At 31.9% G+C, this 26,739-nt stretch overlaps 1 protein-coding gene across 3 annotated transcripts in view; it reads right to left on the minus strand.

The window, feature by feature from the left end:
* FRG1 (FSHD region gene 1) overlaps positions 1–22,702 on the minus strand; it is a 42,563-nt gene extending 19,861 nt beyond the window's left edge. Inside the window, exons 1-5 of one of the 3 annotated variants that reach the window (XM_035370608.2) lie at positions 22,513–22,702; positions 17,992–18,129; positions 15,115–15,194; positions 13,058–13,183; positions 11,320–11,489 (exon numbers count right to left, since the gene is read on the minus strand). In XM_035370608.2, coding sequence (XP_035226499.1) covers positions 11,320–11,489; positions 13,058–13,183; positions 15,115–15,194; positions 17,992–18,129; positions 22,513–22,571 — 573 coding nt within the window. In that variant the 5' untranslated portion in view covers positions 22,572–22,702. Of the gene's footprint in view, positions 1–11,319; positions 11,490–13,057; positions 13,184–15,114; positions 15,195–17,991; positions 18,130–21,933; positions 22,004–22,512 lie in introns of all 3 variants that reach the window. The other 2 variants (XM_035370610.2, XM_035370611.2) reach the window with 2 other exon arrangements.
* Between the last annotated feature and the right edge of the window lie 4,037 nt (positions 22,703–26,739).

A 26,739-nucleotide genomic window follows, 5' to 3' on the forward strand; every position in this document is an offset into this window, starting at 1 on the left:
TACTTTATATGATTATGTTGGTCCACAGCTATTTTGATATCATTAAACGATGAAAAAAGCATCATTTAAAATATCAAATTGATATATACATTAAAAGCATATAAATCGATATTTTCACAGCATTTTAATTATGAAAATAAAATTTATAAACTGTTCATAATTATCTTGGAGATTATTTGACCAATGCTATAACCCTAATCTTATTACTCTGATGACATCCCAGATTGGAAAGGAACTTGCCAATACAGATTTTAAATTACCGTAATTTCCGGAAGAAATGCCACGGCGCTTACGTGATTAAAACTTAAATTTCCAGCGGGTGTGGCATTTAGGTGCACTAAAAATAAAATATTTCCTATTATGGTCATTGTACATAGTTTGAATAACTTTGTCATTGTACACAGTTTGGATGGCCTTGTCATAGTACATAGACTGGTGCTGTTCCCACACAAAAGACCACTCAGTTGCTTTTTGAGAACGTTATTTTGTTTACATTCTTTCCTTTGAACGGACCTACATGCCTTATTCACCCTAAACGGGATCTCAGAACAATAACATTCTTCCCCCTTTCAAATCAGCATTCTCATCATTTTGAATAGTCTCGCCATTCGATGAATCTTCCAGGACCCATCCTCTCCCCACCTCTGCCTTTTCTGCAATTTTTTTCGAAGGCGGACACGACTCCACCTGCCTTGCAATAACGAACTCTGACGTATTTCCTCTTCAGCATGAATTGATTTTTCTTGGCATTCTGCCAGATACAGATCCCATCAGTTTGGGTACAAGTATATGTTGGATAGTTTTCAAGTAAGAAGAGAGCAGAAAATTTTTGAAAATGGCACCTAAACGGCACAGAAGCTATACTGCTGGTTTTAAGCTTAATGTAATTTTACGTGCTGAACAAATTGGAAATAGAGCAGCAGCTCAAGAGTTTGAAGTGGACGAGTTCAATGTTGTATTCGACGTTGTAGAACTGGAAAAGAACTTAAAAATATGCCACAACAAAAACGAGCCAAAAGAAGTGGTACTGTAAGGTGGCCGAATCGATGACCTTGCAAACTGGATAAAGGAACAACGAGGAAAGGGAATGGCAATTTCGACTGTAAAAATTCACTTACAAGCAAAATTTATAGCAAAACAAATGAACATAAATGATGTCAAAGGAGGGCCTTGCTGGTGTAGCAGATTTATGAAAAGAAAAAATATTTCTGGGCATACTAGAACAACAATCGAGCAACTATTACCAATGGACTGACAGGATAAAAAGGCATCTTTTCTAAAATATGTGACAGATATTATTTACCAAAAAAAAAAAAAACTTTTTCGGTCACAGATAACAAAAATGGATGAAACGCCATTAGGCCCTGCAAAGAGAACTGTTGGTGAAACTGGTGCAAAAACTGTATCTGTGCTTACGATGGGGCATGAAAGAATGTCATCTACATTAGCTTGTGCCGCAAACAATGACAAGCTAAAGCCGATGATCATTTTTAAACGAAAAACTATTGTGAAGGGAGGTTTTCCTATTGACGTAATTATTTGTGCAAACGAGAACGGCTGGATGTGCGAAACAATCATGCATGAGTGGCTACAAAAAAATTTGGCAGTGTCGTAAGGGATCTTTTTTCTAACCAAAAGGGCTATTGACAATGGATTCGGTGCGTGCTCATTAACTTGCGTCAGTGAAAACCAGATATAAAAAATTGTCTACAACCGTAGCAATAATTTCTGGTGGTTTGACAAAAATCTTACAACTATTATATTTGTCAGGTAATAAATCCTTCAAAGCTGAAGTCCGAAGGCGGTGGAGTGTTAGATGAGTGGAGGATTGCATACGTATACCAAAAGTGGTAAAATGGGTAAAGCATCTTATGAAGAAGTTGCAAAGTGGGTAGGAAGTGAGTGGAAATCGGTAAAAACATCATCAATAATAGCAGGGTTCAAAGAAGCTGAAATTATATCCTTAGATAAAGAGACTGTAAACCAAGAGGATGAATGTGATGATCTGGAAAACTTAGATCAGGATTTACTAAATCTTTTTAATTCAGATAGTGAAGAATCAGATTTTGATGGCTTCATACGATGTATAGTTTGCTGTAATTCCTTTTTTAAGTAAAATTTAAGATTTCCTTTTGTCATCCAAATTTAATATTTCGTTGTTGCAACATTTTTTATAATATAGTCTGAGTATTACAAATATGGACTTCTTTAGTGGGTAAATATAAGTACATTCGTGAACGTAAATATATTTTCAATATTTCTTACCTTTAATTTATTTTTGAGTTATGGTTTCATTTCATGCAATTTTCTTAACTGATATATCATATATCAGGACATAGGTTGAGATTTTGCAACTATATAGCCCGCGACGATGTCATGGATAATTTAATCTATTGCGCCGTTTCTGTGTAATTTTAATTTTTTTCCCACCATTTTTCTTGAGTGCGCCGTTTACGCTGATACGGCCTTTCTTCCGGAAATTACAGTAGAAAAGAAAAAAAAAAAAAAAAGAAAAGAAAACTTAGTTCAGCATAGATGTTTTTAAAGCGAAAAAAAAATTTGCAGTATTGTTTTGTTTCTGAAGACTGTGCATGGATTTTCTCCAAAAAAGTTATTAAAATTCTACGTCAAAACCAAGATTGTTACTTTTGCTTAATTTTAAATGACTGATTAAAATTAAAACCAAGTGGTTTGGCAAATTAATCCTTTACTTGGGAGGCATTTCTCTGTCACATGGCAATTTTTTTAATCTGCTTTGAACTTACTTGCTGACTTTACTTCAGTTTAAAAAATTTATTCTATAATATTTTGGCCATATTGACCAAATTATTAATCACAACTAGTGATGTATTTTGCATGTTTTTGTATACAGATTGGCAGGACATGGGCAATTCGACAACAATATCTCAATCATAACATTGATCATGATCACATTAAAGATCTTCTGCATAAACACATAAAAAACCCACATTCTTAAGTGATTTAAAATGAGAATCTTAAGTATTAAACAAACTACATTAACAGAGCACAAAATAACAAAAATGTTTTTGCATAGCAGTTTCATATTTGCCAACCTACAACACTAAAAAATCAGGAGAATTTTCTCAATGAAAAGATATTTTTTTAATAATAAAAACATATTCTTAATAATGAATTAACTTTAAATAATTGAACTTTTCACTGACAGCTCAGTTTCTAATTAAATGTAAACAGTACAAAAATATTTACATGTAAAAAAGCATTATCATTTGCCCTTTTTAACAGAAAAATAATGCTTTAATCAGTTTTCGTACAAATGCTATGAACAGTGGCAAATTTTACTCTCATTAAGAAATAAATTTCATAATTTTGTTCATATCAATTGTCATGTAGGTCTGCTTTTACTAATAAAACTTTTTCTAATGTGTCATTACTAATGCAGAACAAAGTCTGAAATCCGAACTGGTCGGGACTTCAGCGATTCCGGATTTTTCCGGATTAATAGATCATCAATTTAAATCTGGTAAGATGACATGCAGAAATTATACAATTAAAAATATGAAATCGTAATTAACGTAATAAAGAACAATTATGATCTAAAGAATATCAAAATTAAAAAAAAAAAAAAAACTTAATATTTATTTGTTTACTTTATTAAACATTTCTTTCAATGTAAGTTGTTTAAGATGCTTCCGAAAAAAATTCAATAAGTTCCTTTTTCTTGTGTCATATACAGTGGACTTTCCAATGCCATACTCCTCCCATAATTTTGAGACGGATATATCCTTAACAATTTTTTGCAGCAATTCCATTTTTTGTTTAACGGACATCGAAACATGGTTTTGCTTTGTAGATCCTTTGGTAACTCCAGAATTAGAAACTCTTTTCGACATAGTTGAAAGTTCAAGCTTAGTTTTTATAAAATTGCCATAATAATAACAGTCTGCAAAAAATAATAAGCTTGATCAAATTAGAAGATCAGGGGCAGTGCAGTCTGCTACATGAATTGAAAGGCCTTAGAATCAGTAAAGATAATTTTAGCCTAGCTTAATAGCGTCCATTATACATTATTGGCTGTGTATCACAAGATTGGTGGTGAAAACCAATCTTGTTTCGCTAAATTTTGTCTTGCTCCTACTGCATACTGAATTAAGCCTGAATTGTAAATTGTATTAGTTTAGTTATTTACTATGCCTATGTTTATTTCTTGCACATGCTTCAAACTAATCTGAGTCCTAAATAAATAAACTCCCACATATACATTATCTAGGGACGGCGCTCTATATCGAGCGTCTGGTGCACTCTGGTCCTAAATACTGCTACAAAGTGCTTTCCTAAGTTCTAAATTTTCACCATGCCTAAACTTTGGATCCCAGTGCTTTTCCTAAATCATAAAAAATTCTCATCTCTTAATTTTGCCGCTCAGTGCTTCCCCAAATTCCAAAAATTTCGTTTTCCCTAAATTCTGTCGTCCTGTGCCAACATATTCTGCTGCCGCTTCTGGGTTTATGGTGAATAACATATCAGTTATTCTTAATTAAAATAGCACTAAATGTAATCTTTTAGCCTAAGAGTTTCATCAACAAAATCTATTTTTAGCATATGAAAAGAAATTTTTGTTGAATTTTTCCTCATCAACATTTCTTAGAGCATTTAAAAATGTTAGCAAGCAAAATGTTAGCATAAAAAGTTGCCGTACTCTTGTTATTCAATTACTAATACACTCACTTCCAAAAGTTAAGCATGGAGAGAAAAATGCTAATTTCCGGAAGCCAATCAGAATCGAAGAAGATGCAGTTCACTGCAGAGGTAGATGGAAGTATGCAAATATGTTAGGTAACAGCTAATTGCGCTTTCAAGAAATATGCAAAAAAGGCGGTCTTATAAGAAGCCAGCTTTATGAAGGGTTACAGAACTTGATTGTAAGTGCTGGTAGAAGGTGTTTAAAATTTTCATAGAATTTGTTTTCAGGACAAGTATGTGTTTCTATGACTCCCAGAAGACGAATGGAAGATTCTGAGCTCTGGCGTGCTGTGGGGCGCATTGACGCAGGACAATCGATCAGAGATGTTGCTCTTTTCTTCGGCGTTCATCATTCTGTAATTTCATGTTTATGGAAACAATTCCAAACCACACAGACAGTTGTCTGAAGACCCGTAGCCGGTCGTTCAAGGGTTACAATCCCCGCACAAGATCGATATATTGCTATCGCAGCCAAGCGGAATCGCAAAACGACCTCCACACGTGTAACATCTATGGTTACAGCGTCCATTGGTAAGGCGATATCTGCAGCTACTGTATGCCGAAGATTACATATGAGTGGACTGTATGCCTGGGTACCTCAAGTTTGTGTTCCTATATTCATCCAATCAAGAGGGGCACGATTACAGTGGTGCCGGGAACATGTCAATTGGAATGTGTCTGACTGGGGCAATGTCATGTTTACTGATGAGTCAAGATTTGCTCTGGAGGCAGATGACAAGTGTATAAGGATATGGCGTGAACAACGAAAACACAATCAGTCCCAAAACATCATGCATTCCGAGGCAGAAGCATTATGGTATGAGCAGGGATTTCATTAGGATACCGCACCGACTTGCACATCTTTAAATGGGGTTCTTTGACGGCTGTCCGGTATTGACATGAAGTCCTAGAACCCATTGTGAGATTGTATGCTGCAGCAGTTGGCCCTACTTTTGTTTTAATGGACCATAACACACGTCCCCATAGAGCTGAGATTGTCGATGTCTACCTGCAGGGTGAAGGGATTGCGCACATGGCGTGGCCAGCATATTCGCCCGACCTTAATCCCATTGAAAATCTTTGGGATGCTATCGGCCGTGCTGTATCTTTACGTTTTCTACCTCTAGCCACTCTTATTGAGCTGGAAACTGCTCTACAAGAAGAATTTCGATTGCTTAATTCTGCAGTGGTTGACCACCTAATTGAAAGCATGGTCACAAGGTGTAAACTTTGTATACAGATGAGAGGGGAATCACATCCCCTATTAATGTCCTTTTTTCCATTTTATGCTGTTTATTTTCTCTTTATACATAATTCTGTTCAAGTCTCCAGTATGTCATTATAAGATAACTTACAAAAATTTAATATTGTTTTCATTTCTGTATATAATTATTGATTTTGTTTTATGCATGAATATATATGCTACTTTCTTACCGAATTTTGTGTCAATCAAAGCAGTATTTGTTGATTTTTTTGCATTTTACATCTTTCTGTTTAACTTTTGGGAGTGTATAAAAAAAGTTTAGATATCACAGTATGAGTTATTACTAAAGCTGTCATGTATTGATAAAACATGTGGTGATGAAAGCAAAATATAATAAATAACGACTCGCTAGGTCAGCATCAGGGATATAAAATAGGCGAATGTAATTATTGATTTTGTTTTATGCATGAATATATACGCTACTTTCCTAATGAATTTTGTGTCAATCAAAGCAGTATTTGTTGATTTTTTTGCATTTTACATCTTCGTGCTTAACTTTTGGAAGTGAAAAAGTTTAGATATCACAGTATGAGTTATTACTAAAGCTGTCATGTATTGATAAAACATGTGGTGATGAAAGCAAAATATAATAAATAGACTCTCTAGGTTGGCGTCAGGGATATAAAATAGGCGAATGTTTCGGTTTGAGATGTATGCCAAGTAGATACTCAGCTATAGATCCAAATTATTAATCTCACAAATTTATGCTTACATAATTATTTTTCAATAACGAGGTATTTTAGTTAATGCCTAAGTGAAATTAAGAATCAAAATTTTTAAGTGAAAATCTCCACATGTTTTATTATGGAAGGAAAAATTAAATGCGCATGGACGTCTGGATTTCGTACTTTGTATTGTATTAGATTTAAATTTAATCCTTGTTTTAGTAACGACACTCCTCTCAACCTCTGCATTACTATAGGGAATTATCAGGAGGCCAACATTATTCCAGACAGTTCACTATACTTTAAAATTCCATCAGCAATTTTCAATTAAACTCCAATGGGTATTGGTCTTAGCTGGTTTTATAACTTTATCTAAGTTTTCTGATTGTAAAGTGCAAAACTGTGACTGCAATATATCAGTTGCAACATCAGTATCATTATTTTTCATAACTAAATGAAGTAAAACTGGAAATCTATTCAAAAAATATCTTATATCAGAAAAAGATGCATTCGCTAGAGTAGAAACATCTAAAACTTTAGCATATAAAATCCCTTCATTGTTGGAAATTATGTAGTATGTAATATCTATGTATGTATGTATCATTGGAAATTTATGTAGTATGTAATCACATGCTCGGCAGTTTTGTCGTCACATACTTAGCAGTAGAATTAAAAGAAAAATAAAGGTTGGTTTTACAAACTTTGATGAAATGTCTTTAAACAGATCATGAACCATTGATTGCAAAACATGAATTAATGGAATCCTGCTTTATAGAACTGTGTTAAGAACATCGAGTGATTGCAAAATGGAGTGTACAAAAAAAAACACAATGCTTTGTTAAGGTCAGAAGCCAAATTGCTGTTCACAAGATAAACTTATGAAATGGAGATGGAACAGTAATCAGAAAATTTTCCTTGTTGAGCAATTTTTTTTTTTTTTTTTTTTTTTTTTTTTTAAATTTGAGAAAAATTTGAATCATCTTTATGCTTGTATTTTGTAGTATTATTTTGAGAACTGCCAATTAAATTGCTCACAAATGGAGAAATTATTTTTAACAGTGGAAGTAGTAATTGCATCTCTATTTATTTTAAGCATTTTATAACTTTCAGTAGAGTCTTTTATCTTAACTCTAGAAGCATTTACTTCCTTAAATAGTGTAAGAAATTAATTCCATTCGTCCAGGGTTCTAGATAAACATTTCTTTAAAGATTATCAGTGTATACATACAGGTTTTTAAATGTTTTCTTACTACAGTATTATGCATCTGTTGGATTGTTTCAATTTTTCCTTCCTTTTAGAAATCATTTCAAGATAATAATAAATATCAACAATGTGTTCATCCACACTTGCTGGTAAAGAAGCTGCCCACTTTTTCTGCACCTAAATTTAGCACCAGAGGTGCACCTTATAATTTGCAAATCTGAATTTTCCTTTTTTATGATACTGCAGCACACCAACTGCTTCAAGCCTACCATCACTGCTGCATTTTCAGCATCAAGTGCTAAGCGATTATCCACAGGAATTTCATTTTCATTTAGAGTTTTAATAATTAGCTGTCCTAAATTAAAGCCTGTTGAATCTTCTTCTAAAGTGGGCATAGAAAGTAACCTATACCCAATGTATGAAGACTCTGGATTACAAAAAGAAACAACAACTGGACACAGTTTTGCATCAGTATTATTGCCTCCAATTGTAGAGAGGTAGAATGGAACTGCTTAATGCAATTAGTAACTGAAGATTTATTTTTAATATAAATTCCTTTAACAATCTGGAGCTGTTTTTGCCTTTGCACTAGAGTATTTCTTAGCAATTTCACTATCGGAAAACATATTTCTAAATAAAGCTGCAGCTTGAAGCTTGATTGGTGGCAGGTTGTGCTGCAGTAAGAACATATTGAACAGACATTCTGCTTTAATAATTTTCAGCTCTTTGTTTCCACAGAAAAATTCAATATTTTGTAATTTTTCAATACAATCTATACTGTCCTTTTGTTTTTGTGCATGCTCACGTTTCAGAACATTGGCCCTTCCACCGTGCGAAATAAAAAAATTGCAACTTGTGCATGCTCACGTTTCAGAACATTGGCCCTTCCACCGTGCGAAATAAAAAAATTGCAATGACAAATGGAACACATCACAAATGTAAATGTATATAAAGTATATAAGTAATATAAAGATTTCAGATTAAAATCTTCAATTAAGTATCAATTTAAGTTTATGCATATTCAGCATGTTGAAGAATGAATTATTTATACTTAAGCTAAACATTTTTAACTTAGTACAATACTTAACTAATAAATACTTGATAATAATACTAGAATGATAGAAAAAGGACATTTTCAAAATTAAGAGCATTGGCTTTCTATGCACAAAAAGTAAAATTTGGGCAACACCTGATCTTTTATCAAAAGTAAACATGAAAACTAAGGATTTATTATAATATGCTTATTATTTCTTTAACTAGCATATCTGTGAAAATGAACAAACATTTTAAAAACCAAAACAATAAATTTCATTATTATTGTCATAAAAATTAAAGAATCTAGAAGAAGAGTGACAGTCACTTAAGAAAGCAAATTCTGCTTCTGAAAGATTCTAAAATTTAAAAATTTCATTGAATATGCTTACATATGAAAAATTTGTACTCAGCTAATTTGTGCTATTAAATTCTATAGATAAAAGATTGCTTCATGTGAAAATATATTTTCCATCTGAAAAGTTCAAAACAAATACAAATTCTACAACTGTGACATTCAAATAATGACAGATAAACATCTTTCACATTCAGATTGATCAGATTCCAATGTTAACATGTTCACTGCCATCTATATAAAAACTTCTATTTGGCAAATTTAGATTACTTGCCATTTAAAAGTAACTTGTTATTGAACACATTATCTAAATAACCAGGTACAAGTATTGCTGTAGTAAATGCATACAAAGTTTAGGTGCTTGGCATAAAGGAAAGGGCTAAATAATACACTTGATACATCGGAATGGATAATTTATTTCTCGAAACATAGGTACAATAACTAAATAAAAAGAATGTAAAACAATTTTTTTTCTTGGTTTATTCACTTCAGAAATGTTATAAATGGACTGTTTAAATTCTTGTTCAATGACTTGTGTTAGATTAAATGCTCATTTACTTTAGCGGAACTCTGCTGCCAAGACACATACACTAACTTAACTACTTTGCGCCTAACCGAAGTGGAGTGACCAATTTTGAAAAGGAATTCGAATTAGTTGAAGTAAGAATTACAGTTTTCGATCTCTTATGCATACACCAACAGGTTCAAATTCTTTTTCAAAATTAAATGCTTTGCTTACATTAGGTGAAGCAGTTTATTTAGCATATGTTGAGAGCAAATGGCTGGCATATGTGAATGGATGCACCAGATCAGTTTTGCCAGTGAATGTGTTATAATAGTCTTAAATGCAATTATCATTTCATGATTCATTGAGTACAGACTAACATTAACACCATTTACCAAATATTTGAATTTCGGATAGTCTCTTTTTTAAAACCTTCTTCAACACTAACAAAAAAAGTTTCAATATACAGTCAAACGTCCTTAATTCGGACCTTAAAGCTACAAAATTTCTGCGCATGTGTCAACGCATAATGTGTCCGTGCATGCGCGTAATACTTTTACGCATGCGCATAATATATTTACACATGCGCGTTTAATGTATAACGAATGATACAAGCTAAGCTAAAATTATCTAATTATCTATTTCAGTTAGAGTTGCAGATTGCGTTGTTCCTTAATCTTCGAATTGGATCCGGCTTATTATTTTTTTGCAGACTGTTAGAGCAATTTTATAAAAGTAAACTTGAACTTTCGATTGTGTCAAATAGAATTTCAAAGAATCTACAAAGCGAAAGCATGTTTCGATGTCCATCAAACAAAAAGTGGAATTGCTGCAAAAAATGGATAAAGGCATATGCTTTGTTTCTCTAACTATTCCAAAATCTGCTTATCAATTTCATGCTGCTCTGCGGGGGCGGGGGGGTGACGTCACGGCGCACAATGAATTGGAAGTTGATCTGTCAGCACTATCCTTATCTTCAGGGCAGATGTTTTTATTTTATTTGGCTTATAATTCCTTACTAAATGTAGTATTTCCTCTCGATGTACTCCGTCTTTGATATGATTTAAAACAAATTCCTCGTCATTAAAATTCGCTTCTGATAGTGAAGATAGTGACACAGAGGTTATTGAAAACGAAAAATTTTCGATTGACAAATTAGTTGGTATTCTCGACACAGCAATTATAGGACTTGAACAGCGGAACTTTGTAACTGAACAAGAAATTATGTCTGTTTATAGAATTAAAGAGAAAGTATTATCACATAAAACGAAGCAACTTAAACAGCTTACTTTGAAAGAAATGTTTAATAAAGTAAACAAAAAAATATTAAGCTTTTTTTTTTTTTGTAAATTTTGATACTCTTTAGATCATAACTACTCTTTATTTCATAAATTACGGTTTCATATTTTTAACTTTATAATTTCTGCATGCCATCTTACCAGATTTAAATTGATGATCTATAATCCAGAAAAATCAGTAATCCGGAATCGCTGAAGTCCTGACGAGTCCAGATTAACGACTTTTGACTATAATGATTTTTTTTACATGCCTATCAATCATATTGTAACTTACATCTTGAAAAACTGGTTCCCACTGCTCCATGGATCCTATGGCATCTGATCTACCATACAAACGACCATCCATTCCCACTCTTAAATATTTATTATAGCCAGATTTAAGGGCTATTTTAGAATCTGAAATAGGCACAGCTGTTAAAATTTCCTCAGGATCAGGGCCACTACCTAAATAGATTCAAAATTACAATACAGATAAGCAATTAGTAAGGCAGTTACTTAAATCATCTTATCTATAAACATTGATACACAAGAGAAAATTTATTTAAGTGCCTTTATTCAACATCAGAATTTTAGGTAAAATGCAAAATAGTGTCCGTAATATTTAAATGAATTAAGCTTTTGATTTATTTATTATTTTTATTGCAGTTTAACTAATAATAAATAAACCTTTATCAGTAGTTACAGTACCAAATAGGTTCAGCCAGTATTTATCAGAATGAACATATAATTCATCTCAAACTATTTAAATATTAATTCAAACTGATATTGACAGAATCAAAATTCTTTAAATTAGTTGATTTTTTTTTTTAATCTAATGGGTCAAAGTATATTTAACTGAATTTGAAAATACATTTTTATGTTTATATTATTATAAATACATAAAATATTATAGCATTTATATTTTAAAATACATTTATTTTGAAAATAAAAACCCATATTGTATAGCTCTCAAGCCATAGAGTGGAAAGGGGGGAATACAGGATACCTCATAAATTAGAGCACTTTTTAAAAAATTACGTACATATATATATAATTTTTAAAACTTTCAGATACCATTTTAGTCAGATTTCAGAAACCCGAACCTTTCAGATTTCTTTATTTTTACAACAAATATAAATTTCATCTCCAATGCAGTATTTCCATCATTTTCTAAAATAAATACACTGTTCCACCTCTTATTACATTTTATAACTGAAAACATTCCAATGCAGTATTCCCTTTTTATTTTAACATATTAGTTAAAATAAAATACAATGAAATACTGAGTTAAAAATATAAATTTTGGCACACAGCTGCATAATTTTTTTAGAATGAAACATTATGCATTTAACACTTTATTATAAGGCAGAAATCGATTTCCAATCATTTGCATAATAGTTTTGAGGTTTGTTTCCTAAAGGGACTCATTATCACAATAATACTAATATGTAGGTAGGCTACTAAGAAGCAGCTATTAGATGAAATTCCAATCTTCACATTTTATTTTTATATTATTATATCAAATTTATAATGATCATTGACAAAAACTCACTTGTTTCAAACAAATTTTTATATATAAAATGACCTTATTGATTAGAAAGTAAAAAGGTTTACATAAATTTTTTAATATTAGCATTTTATTACACATGTATAAATTCTATAATAATCTATAAATGAATCAATTTACGAACTAAATAATGCATTTAAAGTTGCAGAAATTATCCCAGAAAAAAAATTTATGAACAGCTAGTCTATGATATATAAAAAATTTGATACATCAAAGGTTCCCTTTGATTCATTAAATGATTACAATACATTAAAAGAAATGAAAAAAACAAACAGGGTGTCATAATATCTTTCAAGGATTGGTGCAATGAGATATGTGCAGATATTATATATTACTAAGTACTTACACTAATTCTTTACAACATCAATTTTTTTAAACGTAAAATTACATTCATTTATAAAGCTTCAATTTTAGAGATATATCTATTAAATATCTCTAAACAGACTGACATAAATAAATGTAATACCTGGGACATGTGGTCCTCCAAGAATAAATAGGCCGCTATCTAATGCTTTGACGTAACAGTGTGGTTGGAATTCAATCGCAATGGATCCAGTAATTTCTTTAAAAATGCTGACATTCCACCATCCACCTTAAATAATTCAGAAGTATTAGTACGCATGATCAAATCATGTAAAATTTATTTCAGCAGGTTGATTCATGAAAACTTGATGTATGAAATATTCTGGGATTTCATTTTACACTCTGTAGTAAAAAATATTAGAACTAAGTTATGATGCTGGTGCAATATCACAGCTGGATGTGTTACTCATTGAAATAAAACTGCAATTTACAAATCACTTTATTATGACTGCAATTTATGCTTATGATAATAAGAGATTTTTAAGCTCATTAAAATGAGACCATTTACATGTAAAGCCATATTTCTAAACAAGTATCATTTGGAGTCTACAAAGCATGCACCAGTCTGTTTACAAGGAGAAAAATCATCAGTGTATCAGATACATATCTATGGAGCTTTCACCAAAAGTAATGATAAATGACCATAATGGGATACAATACCGATGGAGATTTATTTGGCAGCAGTCAGTAAAACTGCATATGGAAATGCCATGTCCGAAAAGCAAAGACACCTACTGAATCAGTGTTTTGCTTACTAAATAAGGTATATCCAAACTGCTTGGAGATTTTGTCATTATATTAACAAACTTAATTTATAATGCAATATTCATTTTTTATCATACTTTCTGATGGAATTTTTTTATAAATGATAAAATATATTTTTTCACCTTGATACAAGTGATTTGTTATTATAAGCTACAAAGTGATGTATTTTTTAAACTCATTTATTAGCATTAATTGAATATTTTTTCCTGTTTACGAGGGTCATTATATTCTTGTCTTCTGATAAGTTTCTGACAAACAAAGGAAGCTTGATTTATCACTTCACATTTCATTATATTTCTGATTTTTTATTATAACTGATTTTCAAACATTTAGACAAGGTTTAGCTACTTCAGTCATTTGGCATATATATAGGTTGTGAATTTGAATCCATCTAAGGTATTTTCTGATTTTTCCACTGAAAACAAATGTTTTGTTCTTTCTACTTGAGAGTTAAGAGTCACTGAAAATTTACTACTACAGAATATTTATATCAATTCAATCAAATTTCAGATATAACAAAAAAAAAAAAAAAAAAAAAAAAAACAATTAGAGGGTAAAAAAAAAAGCTATTATTGAATTATCTACCCAATCCTGAAAAGAATCACTGAATAGAGGGCTATCTCTTCAAAGTACGCAACACAGAATTTTATGAAAATTTATTTATGTGGCAGTCTACTAGTGTGTTGCAAGCACATAGACAATGGCACTAGCAAGTAATGCCATTACCTATTTTGATAATGGTGGAAATGTATGTGGTTTTGATAGTCAAGAATCATGCTTATGCCTTCTTTTTGTTACAGTTAGTGAGTGGAGTTTTTCCCCCTTGTTAAAGAATCATATTGTCACTGTGCATTGTGCCTGCTAATGAAAAATAAAGTGTTGCATGCTGTCTAGTAGTAGACTGTAGGAATGCTCATCCCATGAAGTTAATTTGTGCAATTTTCTTGGATTTTTTTTTTAAAGTTAAGACAGGTTGATGTGCATATGGAGAGCAGTGCCAGTTTGCTCAGAAATGTAAACAGATTACTGAGCACAAGGACAGAAAACCAAGGGAAAAAAAAGTTAAGTGTTTTATTGTAGATGTTTACTGCATTTTTAATTTGGTAAATTTGTTGCTATTCTATGTAACTTTTAGTGTTTCATAACGAATGTTTCATTCATATTAAATTCCTTTAAGTTTTTGTTGTTTTACAGAATTTTTCGCACACTGCCATTTTTTAAAATGGCTACTGTTTTTTATGTGTTAAGTTGGAGAAAATTAATTACTAATGATTGACAACTTTCAAGAGGATTGGGTGCATAATCTGAAGGTACCAAATTTGATTTCTGATGTCTAACTCAGAAAACAAATTATCATTAATTTGTTTTTGAATTAACTCAATAACTTCAACTTACCATGTTTTGCAGCATCTTCATCAAATTCTTCAACATCTTCTACATGCTTTCTTTTCTTCTCATGTTTCGGTTTATGTTTGCTAGTAAAAAGTAAGAAACTGAAAGTCAATGGCTATTTTGATTACAGTTAATTCTTAATAAGAGAAAACTGACTGAGAACTTTTTTCTTATAATAAAAGGTAGTTCAAAATGGATATAACTTTGGGATTAATTTAAAAAGTTAAAGCAAACTGCAATTTTGTTTTAAATTTTCTTCAACTTTTATTTAATGAAACACCAAGAAGGAAAGAATTTTTATTTATTAAAATACTTTTAGACATAAAAATCAAATTTATAATCTAGGTACATACAATCATGTGGGTAAACATAGTGATGCACCATTTAAAATGATAAAGTAAAATTAAATACCTAACATATACCTATTAAACTTAAAACTATTAAACTCTTCATAAAATAATTTTAAAATGTCTAATATATTAACACACAACAAATGAAAATTCATGAAAGAACAAATACTCTGAAAATCATTTGGGAGGAGTGGAACTTGGCCAATTCCAAGTTTCATTACAATCTCTTTGCTTCGAGTGATAGAATATGAACCTGTAGGTACGTAACATTGGAGCGTTGAACATCCCCGTTTACCTGAGTGGTTTGGCCATTGAGCCTAAAATGCAAAAATTTCCCCTATAAAATCTGTAGTTTTATTGAATTATTTAAATTCTTTCATATGATTTAAATGCTATATTTGGTTAGTGTAGATTTAAGGGTGCGCCTAGGATTATCGCTAAGTTGTTTCATTTATGGTAACCTGAGTAGTTGAATGCTATGGAAGCCCTATAATGAGATAGCTGGTTGCACGATTGCAGTGAATTTGAATGATGGGAAAAGATTTAGAAAGGCTTGCTTGTGTGTTGGATGTTTGTTAAGAAGTCTGTTATTATTTTGTAGTTTATGTTGTAAAATGGCTGAATGTGGTTTCTGTATGATTTGGAACATAAGGGAAAAAAGCATTACTTGACTGGTGTGTAAATGAAGGTTTACATAGTAGCCATTCTAAGTGTCCTGTTTGTAGGGAGCAGATGCTTCGAATGTTGGAGGATACCGGCACTACGGAGGATATTTTTTACTCTTATTGTTGTAAATTTATGTGGCAACACCAGTATACAGATTCTAGTTCAGATAACTTAAGTTTTGGGATGCCGTTAAGGAATTTTGTTTGACTGAAAACATGAAAGTTTGTAAATAAGGTACAAGAATATTTCCTTTGTGTAGTGATAACATGGGTAAAAGTATATTTTAGGGTACCCCTTGGCGATTTTTGGTGGTACATGGATACCGAGTTTGTGCAATTCTTTGTCTTGTTATTTTGGCTTTGTGAGATGTAATGTACACATCAACCTATTTTATCTTAAAAAAAATTTTCAGATTTGCACAAAAATGGCATTGCACACTCCCTTGACTTTATCTATGTATACATCAACCTATTTTCACTTAAAATACATCAGAGAATTGCACAAACTAGGCTAAATTGCCTCTACACAAAGACAAAATTGCAAGACAAAGAATTGCACAAACTCGGTATCCATGTACACACTGACCTATTTTCACTTAAAAAAAAATCCCAGAATTGCACAAAAATGGCATTATGCAATCCCTTGAGTTTGTCCATGTACACATCGATATAAGGAGCACCCAATTCTGCAGGCACACAAAATTCCTTAACAGCATCCAAAAACTTTCTAAAATTATATGAACTAGAATCCGTATATCGGCGCCGCCACATAAATTCACAAAAATAAAAGTACAAAATATACTACGTAGTTCTGGACTGTCAGGAAAATGGTTGCTAAATAAAACTTCACTTACACACCAGTCAATTAATGCACTTTTTCCCTTTCATTCCAAATGGTACAGAAATTTCAAATTAATCTTACTACACTCAGCCATTGTACCGTCTAAACAATGAAACAAGCAATGTACTTCTTAAGCAACAACTACCACAAAAGCCCTTGCAAAACATCCCATGATTCAAAATTTCCAAGCAGAATGCTAATGATTACATCCTAAATAGGGTTTCCATAACATTCAACTACTCAGGTTATCATAAATGATATAACAACTTAGCGATAAACGAAACAACAACTTGGCGATAAATGAAACAACAACTTCGCAATAATACAAGGGGTACCCTAAAGTCAACTCTAACCATAACATGAATTTATTTTTTATGTTATTTCATTGTTTGATTTAAAATGTAGTTTACTGAGATTATATATTTTTTGTTGGCTGCTCTTTTGACTTTTTAAGTGAATATAGATCGATGTATATATGAAAAAATCATGACAGTGCACAATGCTTAGTTTTTTTCAATTCTCTGAATTTTTTTAAAGTAAAAATAAATCGATATATACATAGATACGAAGATTGTGCAATTCTTTGGCTTAAGTCAAAGAATTGCATAAACTCAAGTGTCCATGTACCGCCAATTTTCACCAAGGAGCACCCGTAAATATATTTTTATCCTATATTTTATTCTATAAATAGAAAATCCTCATATTTACAATTAAAATAAAATCTAAAAATAAGTTTAAAATGTAATATTAGTAATAATGATAATATTTATAGATTTAAAGTATTTTCATACCAGGGCTTAATTTCTAAAATTAGAAGTGCCAGAGCCCTATGGTAGATTGTGAGGAAGGAAAGAAAAAGAAATAAATAAAATAACTAAAAATTAAAATAATAAATATAAATTTAAATTAATGTTAATTTAATTAATTTGTTAGTTAAAATTAAGAATATTTAAAGAGATAAAGAGAAATCTAATAAATTACTAAATTAATTTTAAATAGTTAAATAGAAAACAAAGTATTGGACCTTGTCTTATTTGGAGCACCGGATGGAATTACAGTTTTACTTATTGCTAAGAAGCAGCTCAGCCGATCACCGTCTGAGTTTAAGCCATGATTATAAGCATAATATACTATTTCAAGGGATGACAGGTACCACTCTTTTCTTGCAGCACACCAAGAAAAAAAAAAAAAAATAAATAAAATGATTAAGTCTCCACTAAGGAAAATAGCAAGAATTCTAGAAACAGTATGAGGATAAGGAAAGAAATTTAACGGAAAAGTATAGCTTTGAAAATAAAGAGGGAAGAGTTCAAGACTTTCTGATCGCGATGCCCTACCGATATAATTCTAGCCATCAAGCAGAAATCTTCTCGGAATACTTTTCCTGAATAAATTTTTCTGAATACAGCTTTTGAGACTAAACATAAGACTTCTCTGTACAAGTAACAGCAGTGGTCCTCCCGTTTGGTTACATCATTCAAAAAGTCTACATGAGCTCTGCAGTAAGAAGTCACTAGCGTGAAACGTGCACAACCAGGCTTCTTTTAAATAAGATAATTAATTTGGTTTATAGCTAATTTGGACAAATTTAGTTAGAACTAAATGTGCACGATTTTTAATTCTTTGAGGAATACAAAATTTACCCATTCTCATAAATTCAATGCATATCCTGGTGAATAAGCCTGTGACATATAATTGGGGGACTTTCTTTTCCTTAAAAGTCTCAACCTCTGTGCAAGGCTTAAGTGCGAGGGAAAGACAGGCCTGCATTCAGAAGTTAGAACTGATTTCTAAGGCATGTTTTTACTACTAAAACAAAAATTATGTGCTAAAATTGTGTTTCCTTACATAAGAGAAGTGCCGGAAGCCTTTTATTTAGGGCTCCGGTGCACTCCGGCTGAAATTATAATTTATCTCGAAAACTGAGAAGTGCCGGAGCCTCGACCGGCACAATTTAAGCTCTGTTTTATACAATTATAATGTGAGAAGTTAGAAGTTTAAACACCAGTGCCTATTATATAGTACCGGCATACCTATATACAAAATTTTAAACCACATGCATTATCTGAAATATTTTTGAACTTTGTAAGCATCATGTGTTTTACATTCATAAAATAGTAAATAGTACTCATAAAAATATGATTAGCACTCAAGACTTTCTATTTGATTAAGTTTAAAATAGCATTCCAACACCATTTACATACATTTAACCCTTCAAATAAAAAAATTCCATTTCAGCATATCGAATATGATTATGGTGAGTTACACGTGACACTTTGGTCCCATATCATAGTTCCACAGAGGAAAACTGCAATGTGATACACTAGAAACAAAGAGGTTAAGATGATAATGCAGTCAAAAAGTCTTTAATCCGGACGTCCATAACCCGGAATGATCTATAATCCGTACCTCAAAGCTACAAACTATCTGCGCATGCATAGTGTCTACTTAATAATGCATAATACTTTTACGCATGCACGTTTAATGAATAACGGACGGTATAAGCTAAGCTAAAATTATCTAATTCAGTTAATGTTGCAGATTGCGTTGTTCCTCAATCTTCTATTTGGATCCGGCTTATTATTTTTTGAAGACTGTTAGAGCAATTTTATAAAAAGTAAGCTTGAACTTTCGATTATGTCAAAAAGAGTTTCTGATTCTGGAGCTGCCGAAGGATCTACAAAGCGAAAGCATGTTTCGATGTCCATCAAACAAAAAGTGGAATTGCTGCAAAAAATGGATAAAGGCATATCCTTGTTTCTCTAACCATTCCGAAATCTGTTAATAAATTTCACGCTGCTCTGTGGGGGGGGGGGGGACATTGCGGCACTCAATGAACTGGGAGTTGATCTGTCAGCAATATCCTCATCTTCAGGGCAGATGTTTTTATTTTATTTGGCTTATAATTCCTTACTAAATGTAGCATTTCATCTCGATGTACTCCGTCTTTGATATGATTTAAATCAAATTCCTCGCCTTTATAAATTTCACAAATACACATCAAATAGTTTTCTGGTTGCAATTTTCTAATTTCAACTATGCGTAATGTATGTTTTATGGATGCGCGCGTTAAAGGAAATGTTTAATAAAGTAAACAAATAAATATTAAGCTTTTTTTTTTGTAAATTTTGATACCCTATAGATCATAATTGCTTTATATTTCATAAATTAAGGTTTCATATTTTTAATGCTATAATTTCTGCATGCCATCTTATCAGATTTTAATTGATGATCTATAATCTGAAAAAACTGATAATCCGGAATCGCCGAAGTCCCAACGAGACCGGATTAAAGACTTTTGACTGTATTAGTTATTTTTAAGAATTTTATATTAAAATTTGATTTATACCCTATTTTTCCTCTGGCACTTGAAAATTCCATCAAAATTATATTTGAAAGAGATTTTTCAAATTTAGAAGAGTTTTAAATCCTGAAATGAGATGATAAACCACGAGTCTCCTTCATGGTTTTACTAACAGAATTGATATTTTGTTAACATAATGTAGGAAAGGCTAATAATCAATATGTTGAATAGAGACTGAATGCACAGCACAGATAAAATGCAATAAAAATGTTAACAGAACACATATATATATGCAATTTATATCTCTTAACATCCACAGTAAATCCTTACTGAATGTGAATTTGCAGAATGCAATTTTGCTTATAAATACTATCATAATTATTCTTATTTAATTTGCCCAATGCTAGAATTGCATTCATACACAATTCAATGTTCATTTATCAACAATGAATGCTTGCTGGCATCAGCACTATTGATGATAACTAACCAGAAGTTATCATCAATTTTAATAAATTTCCATTGACTGAAATTGAAACCACAGAAATTGTACACATTTCAAAAGCTACCGGTGAAGGATTTTCAGATATGAAAGGAGAAGACAAAGAATTAATCAAGAAATGATGAACAGAGAAATGGATAATCTTATAACACCAGCCAACAGTGAAAGCACATATAATTTAAAATATAAAGCACCTTTAGCTTATAAAAAGTAAATGAATTAAAAAAGGAACAGAAACTGTCTGAATTTGCAGCAGAGATTGACCAAATGAAGAACGAAGTGGACAATTTACGATGAAAGTCTGCATTCCTTATTGCAAAAATTTTAAAGAGTTATGTTGGTCATTGTCCCAAGTAAAAATTAGCAGCTTTTTTAAAAAATAATTTTACTAAGAATTTATTAAATATTACTAAAAATCTCTTCAATCAACATTTGTTTTGTTTTTCTCTTTTAATTACAGATACAGAAGTGAGCACGATTTCAGAAAGTCACCATTTCTCATACAAGTATAATCCTGCTGCAGTAACTACGCAGTTCCACCTAAATTTTTAAGAACATTCCCGGGATAGTTCAAGGGTCTTCCTTACCACCCCTCTTTTGCTACCATCAACTTTTCGAAAGGACATTGTTTGTATTTTTAGTGCACCCTAGACACACATTATACATGTCTTATCTGGGATTTGAACCTAGGCGAATCGGTATGGCAGTCAGCATCACTAACCATTATACTGGCTGGGTACTTCCCTTTTGACTGATATTTACTTTTGTTTAAATTATCTTCACTTTCCTAATTTGAATTATATAACACATTCTTTCCACAAAACGTTAACTCTGTGTAACATAACTTTTCCATATATGCAATGCATTAATGATACAATACCTGCATTTGGCATGGGTTTACTGTACTGAATTGAATTAAGTTTAAGTCCAGAATTTGCAAAATATTTCAGTTTACAAATGCAAGTTCATCAGAATTTACAATCAGATATGGACGCACTTTATTCTATGAATATTTCTACCAGTAAGATTTCTACATATTTATGCAGTACAAAAATCAGGCTTGATAATTAACTTAAGTTGTTAAAATGAATAGCCATTTTTAGCTTGCAAAGAAGCAAAAATAATTCACAGGTGCAACAGGATACTTTTACATAAAATCTTACTTCAAGAATACCTGCAGTAAGAGCTCAGTCACATGTTCTGAAAAATTCAAATAGTTGGGTTGTCCTTTTCCTGTAGTACAAATAAATATTTACTAGATGCAAAAAAGAAAACTATATTAGGTGAAAGAAAATTCTCTTCACCTTTATATTTTTCAACTACATTGCATTTAATCGCATACAATAACAACAATATTGTATACACAAAAACATTAAAAGAAAATAAAAAAAAACTACAGTTGCACTGAATATCCCTTCCATGGATAGCAAACTGACATATCATTCTGTTTAATTTTTTTTTTTTTTTTTTTTTTTTTTTTCGGAAAGCTAAGTTCTCTCGGCTAGATGACACATTTCCATTTGTTGAACACGAAAATTATTCTTGGGGTATTCCGCAAATCATTTATTAGTTCAAATTCATTTCAGTGTTTTCTAAATGCATTATGTAAAATCTATTCTTTATACCTTTCATAAAATAGCTCTACAATTAATTATTTTAAATATCGACTGCATTTTGTGAAATATTTTCATAATTTACATATATAGATGCATGCAAGTAGTATTTATTGATTAAATATATACCTTTTTTTCTCATTTTTGAAACGTAATCTTCCCCCTTTTACTTTCGTATATTCACTCATTTAAATTATTTATGTAGCATAAATTTCTTACATAAAAAACGTTTGTTAAAAGAGACAATTATTACAAAGAAGAAGTCGATGGCTTCAAATCCATGTTATAGAGCAGATGTCTTGTTTTGCACTCATTAAGTCTTTCTGACCCGATGGGCGAAAAATCAAGCTTAGGTGCGAAGAAAAGGTATATATAGAAAGATGGCAATTTCATATTTTAGAGGAAAATAGAAAGGAACTTCGTACATTTAAAAATACGAATTCGAAAGGCCATGACGAAAAGATGGGACAAAGTAAAATTAAAATAAATGGTCCAAATGTAATAAAGGAAGGGGGAAAGGCCTATAGAGAGAAAAGGAGAAGTCTGAGCAGCATATAAAGTGGTGCCAGACACCAGGGCACCTGGGTATTACTAACCCTACCCCTCATCGAACAAATTACAGTATAGTTTCGAATATATGTGAATTATAACTGAATACATTAACGAACATATCTTAAAATGTTGTAGGAGAAGTAGAAAATTTCCTAAAACATGATTGTGTCCATGAGTGTAGACAAAAGGGAAGAAAGCTGTGTTCATTTGCAAAAATTAGTGTCTTAAGATGTAAACTTTAGCTAAGTAAAAAAAAGAAAGTCCTTTATCTTGAGACCTAACTACAAAAGACATTTATCACAGAGATGCACATATTATTTTAATTAAAGTAACATTACTATTGCCGTTCCCAAAAAATTCATGCATATTTTATAACATCTTGTTTTACATTTCTTGAAAAGCCTGTCACTGTGATATCACAATTGAAATATTTTTAATCGCTAAAGACAGGGAGAAAAAGTTTTTAACCATATAAGTTGTACCATCATGACCTTAAGTTATTGGCCGATGCTATTCGCACCAGCGGTGCTTTCCAATGCGAAGGTTGTCAAAACCCAATTACTGCCTTTTTTCGCTAGAAATAGCGACTTGTCCACGAAAAACAGGACTTTGCTCTATAAATCAATGATAAGGCCAATTCTGGCATATGCTAGTCCTGTATGGGGCGCAGCAGCAATTGCTAACTGGAAACATATCCAAATTTTTCAGAACATTATGCTACAGCAAATTTATAAAGCTGCTTGTTTGTTGCGAACAAGGACATTCATAATGCAGCCAAAATTCTCCCTGTGAATCTCTTTATACAGCGACTTTCGGCTAATTTTTTCCAAAAGATTCCTTCAATCGGAAACCCCGTACTCCACTGCCCGCCGCTTATTCATAAAGCCTACAGACCTACGTTTCTACTGTTTGCTCCGATTGGTTGAAACAGGAAACGTAGGGTTACAGAACCTAGTGCTTGGCGACTTTTGGTTCATCGCCTTTACAATTTGTATTTAAGCGTGGTGTACCAAAAATTGTGCATAGCTCACCGACGGAACCGCAGCTCAGCGGTAACGAGCGCGGAAAAAGTTTTTATTAGACTTCTAGATCACCGGTTCTATCTCCGCTCGTATCTTTCATAAACTCTGCACTACACGGATTTTTTTTTTTTTTAACTTTATTGAATGACTTCGTTATTATTTGTTTGGGTACGGCGTTAAAAATTAAACGCCTTTATGTTCTCAATTTTTGTTAATTTTTCTTATTTTTATTTACTGGTTTGTATTCTTTGTAGTAGGTACCAATAGCAAGATTATGATTCAAGATCCCGAAAAGCGCTTCAATAGAAATAGCGCATAAGGGAATAAAATATAATGTTAGTTATACTTACTTTTCATAATTTAGGTAAAAAAGAATAGGTATCCGACGGCCTTAAATATTTACTGAATGTTTTCATTCGGTTTATTTTTTAATATTCCTTTATTTGTATAAATTAATGCGCTATGGAAATTTACACAACAGGCTCTTTCTAACAGAAATGACGGAAAAGTGCATATGCTATCTCCATATAAACACCTTTTTCTTGTAAAACAATTAAGTACTTTTAAAAGTTTAAATTCAAATACAAATAAACTATTAATAAGATCAGTAAGTTATATAAAATATATTCCACACAATTACTCCAAGCTTTCATTCATAAACTAAAAAAATATCGAATAAAATAAACACTGTTTCCATTTGTTTGGTGTTAGTTACCACGCCTACAGGGCGATAACTCGCCATTCCAAATATGACCGCCAAGCAGATATTTTATCCAATGAGAGCACACCTTAGAGAAATGGTCTGTAGGCTTTGTGAATATGCCTGCCCGCTAGTTTATGATCCGGGAATTGCATCATCAAGAAAGACACCCAGAGCTACTCTAGAGAACGCATATAATGCGCTTCGTTTTCCCAAGAGGCCTGCTATGGTGTCTAGAAGGTTTCACTACAGTCGCAGTGGCGTAGCGAGGGGGGGGGCAAGGGGATGTACGATGCCCCGGGCGCCGCTCGCAGAGGGGTGCCAAATGGTCTCCAGACAAGATTTTCATCATATTACTGTGTTTGTTTCGGGAGAGAAGGGGCGCCAGTTATGCTCGCTACGCCACTGTACAGTCGTTCGGGCTTACCTCCCTTTCCCGCCTGAGTGAATTCGCTAATCTTTCAGCTTCCCTCAGGGTCACTCTCTCTTTGTCCCTAATCGACATCTTGTTTTACTTCTTTCAACCGTAAGCGATTGTTAACTGACTCTAAGCACGCCTTTGTTCCCTTCTTAAAAGGGTTCTAGTGCATTGATTATTATTTTTATTTAATTTTAACACTAAATAATTTTAACTTGTCTCTTTAAATCAGACTCGCCTAACGAGTTCCCGCTTCTCCCAGACCGGAAGCACTTGCGACATGAAGATTTTCGCGAGTTTTTCTGCTCTCGTGTTGTTAACACCACATGACCAGTGATCGAGGAAACGTCGAATCTTGTCAAAATTCATGATGTAACCCCCTCAAAATTGATTCTGGCCCTTTTTCGACACAAAAAACTTACTAAATGAAGTACTTCAGTGCTTTTACCTTTTTTCACCGTGGAAGGCAGTTACTCTTTTGTTAAATTTAACATTTGGCACTAAATTTTACCTCTTTACGGAACCCTCTTCTTGGCGATAAAAATAATTCTTTGATGATGTGGGAATAAAAGCAATAAGCCTAAGTGCCTCGTCGTAATAGAAACCTTCCTTTGTCCTTGGCGGTGTGATTACATGCTTCTGCTATTCGCCCCACCATTAACCACGCATGCGCTTTGAGTTGTCGGATCCTTCATTTGAACTGAATCGAAAAGTAGGAATCCTAAGTACGCGAACTGCCAAAGTGTGTTGTAGTGAGTCTCTTTTTTTTATTTAAAAAAAAAGCCGTTTACTACGTTGACGTAGTATATCATTTTTTAAGTTTATCATTTTTTAAGTTTATCATTTTTTATCTTTTTTTTTTTTTTTTTTTTTTAAAGGCCGGTTACTACGTTGATGTAGTTCATAATTTTTTAAGCGTTAGAGACTTTCAAAAGAATAGAAAGGGAAATGTGCTTCTTTTCCTATATTCTTACATTTTTTTTGTACTCCTTAGAATACATTTAGATTCAAATATGTGTTTTGCATAATCAAGATTTTTGATTTTGTTCATTCCTCTTTCATTTCAGTTATAAGTAATAATATTCCGCTATAATTTTTCATCTGAGAAAAGGGTCATTAAAAATTAGACAGAGTATGTCTGCGTAGAAAATTTACACATGAAATAAGTTAAAAGCCATAAAATAAACTATTAAATTAACAATTAATCATATAATACTGGTTATTAACAATTTTGTATGCTTGTTTAATTTTTCTATTGAAATATTCTTCATTTTCAAAACAGAAAAAATATTTCAAACAACTTTGAAATATTAGTACAAACACATTAGTTAATTATATTTCAATAAATAATAGGATGTAATTTAAAAACAAAAGTAATTTAATGCAAGAGATTTAGATTGAAAAATTTGCTCACGCAAATGAACTTCCAGATTTTATTTCATAAATAACTTTGATTAGGAAATATGGCATTTGAATCCATAAACAGATGTGGACATTGAAAAAGTGACGCGTATATAAGAATTTTCAATACGTTTTCTTATTCAATAATAAATTCTGACAGTTCTATGCTATAAGACTAGTCTAAGTTTGCATAAAATTTCTGTGTTAAATGGAAGAATTAACATCTTATGAATATGAATATAACTGTTTATGATGACTGTTTG

Source organism: Stegodyphus dumicola, chromosome 5, assembly GCF_044657685.1.
Source record: "Stegodyphus dumicola isolate Sdum_Otavi_A_Nest chromosome 5, ASM4465768v1".
Lineage (NCBI taxonomy): Eukaryota > Metazoa > Arthropoda > Arachnida > Araneae > Eresidae > Stegodyphus > Stegodyphus dumicola.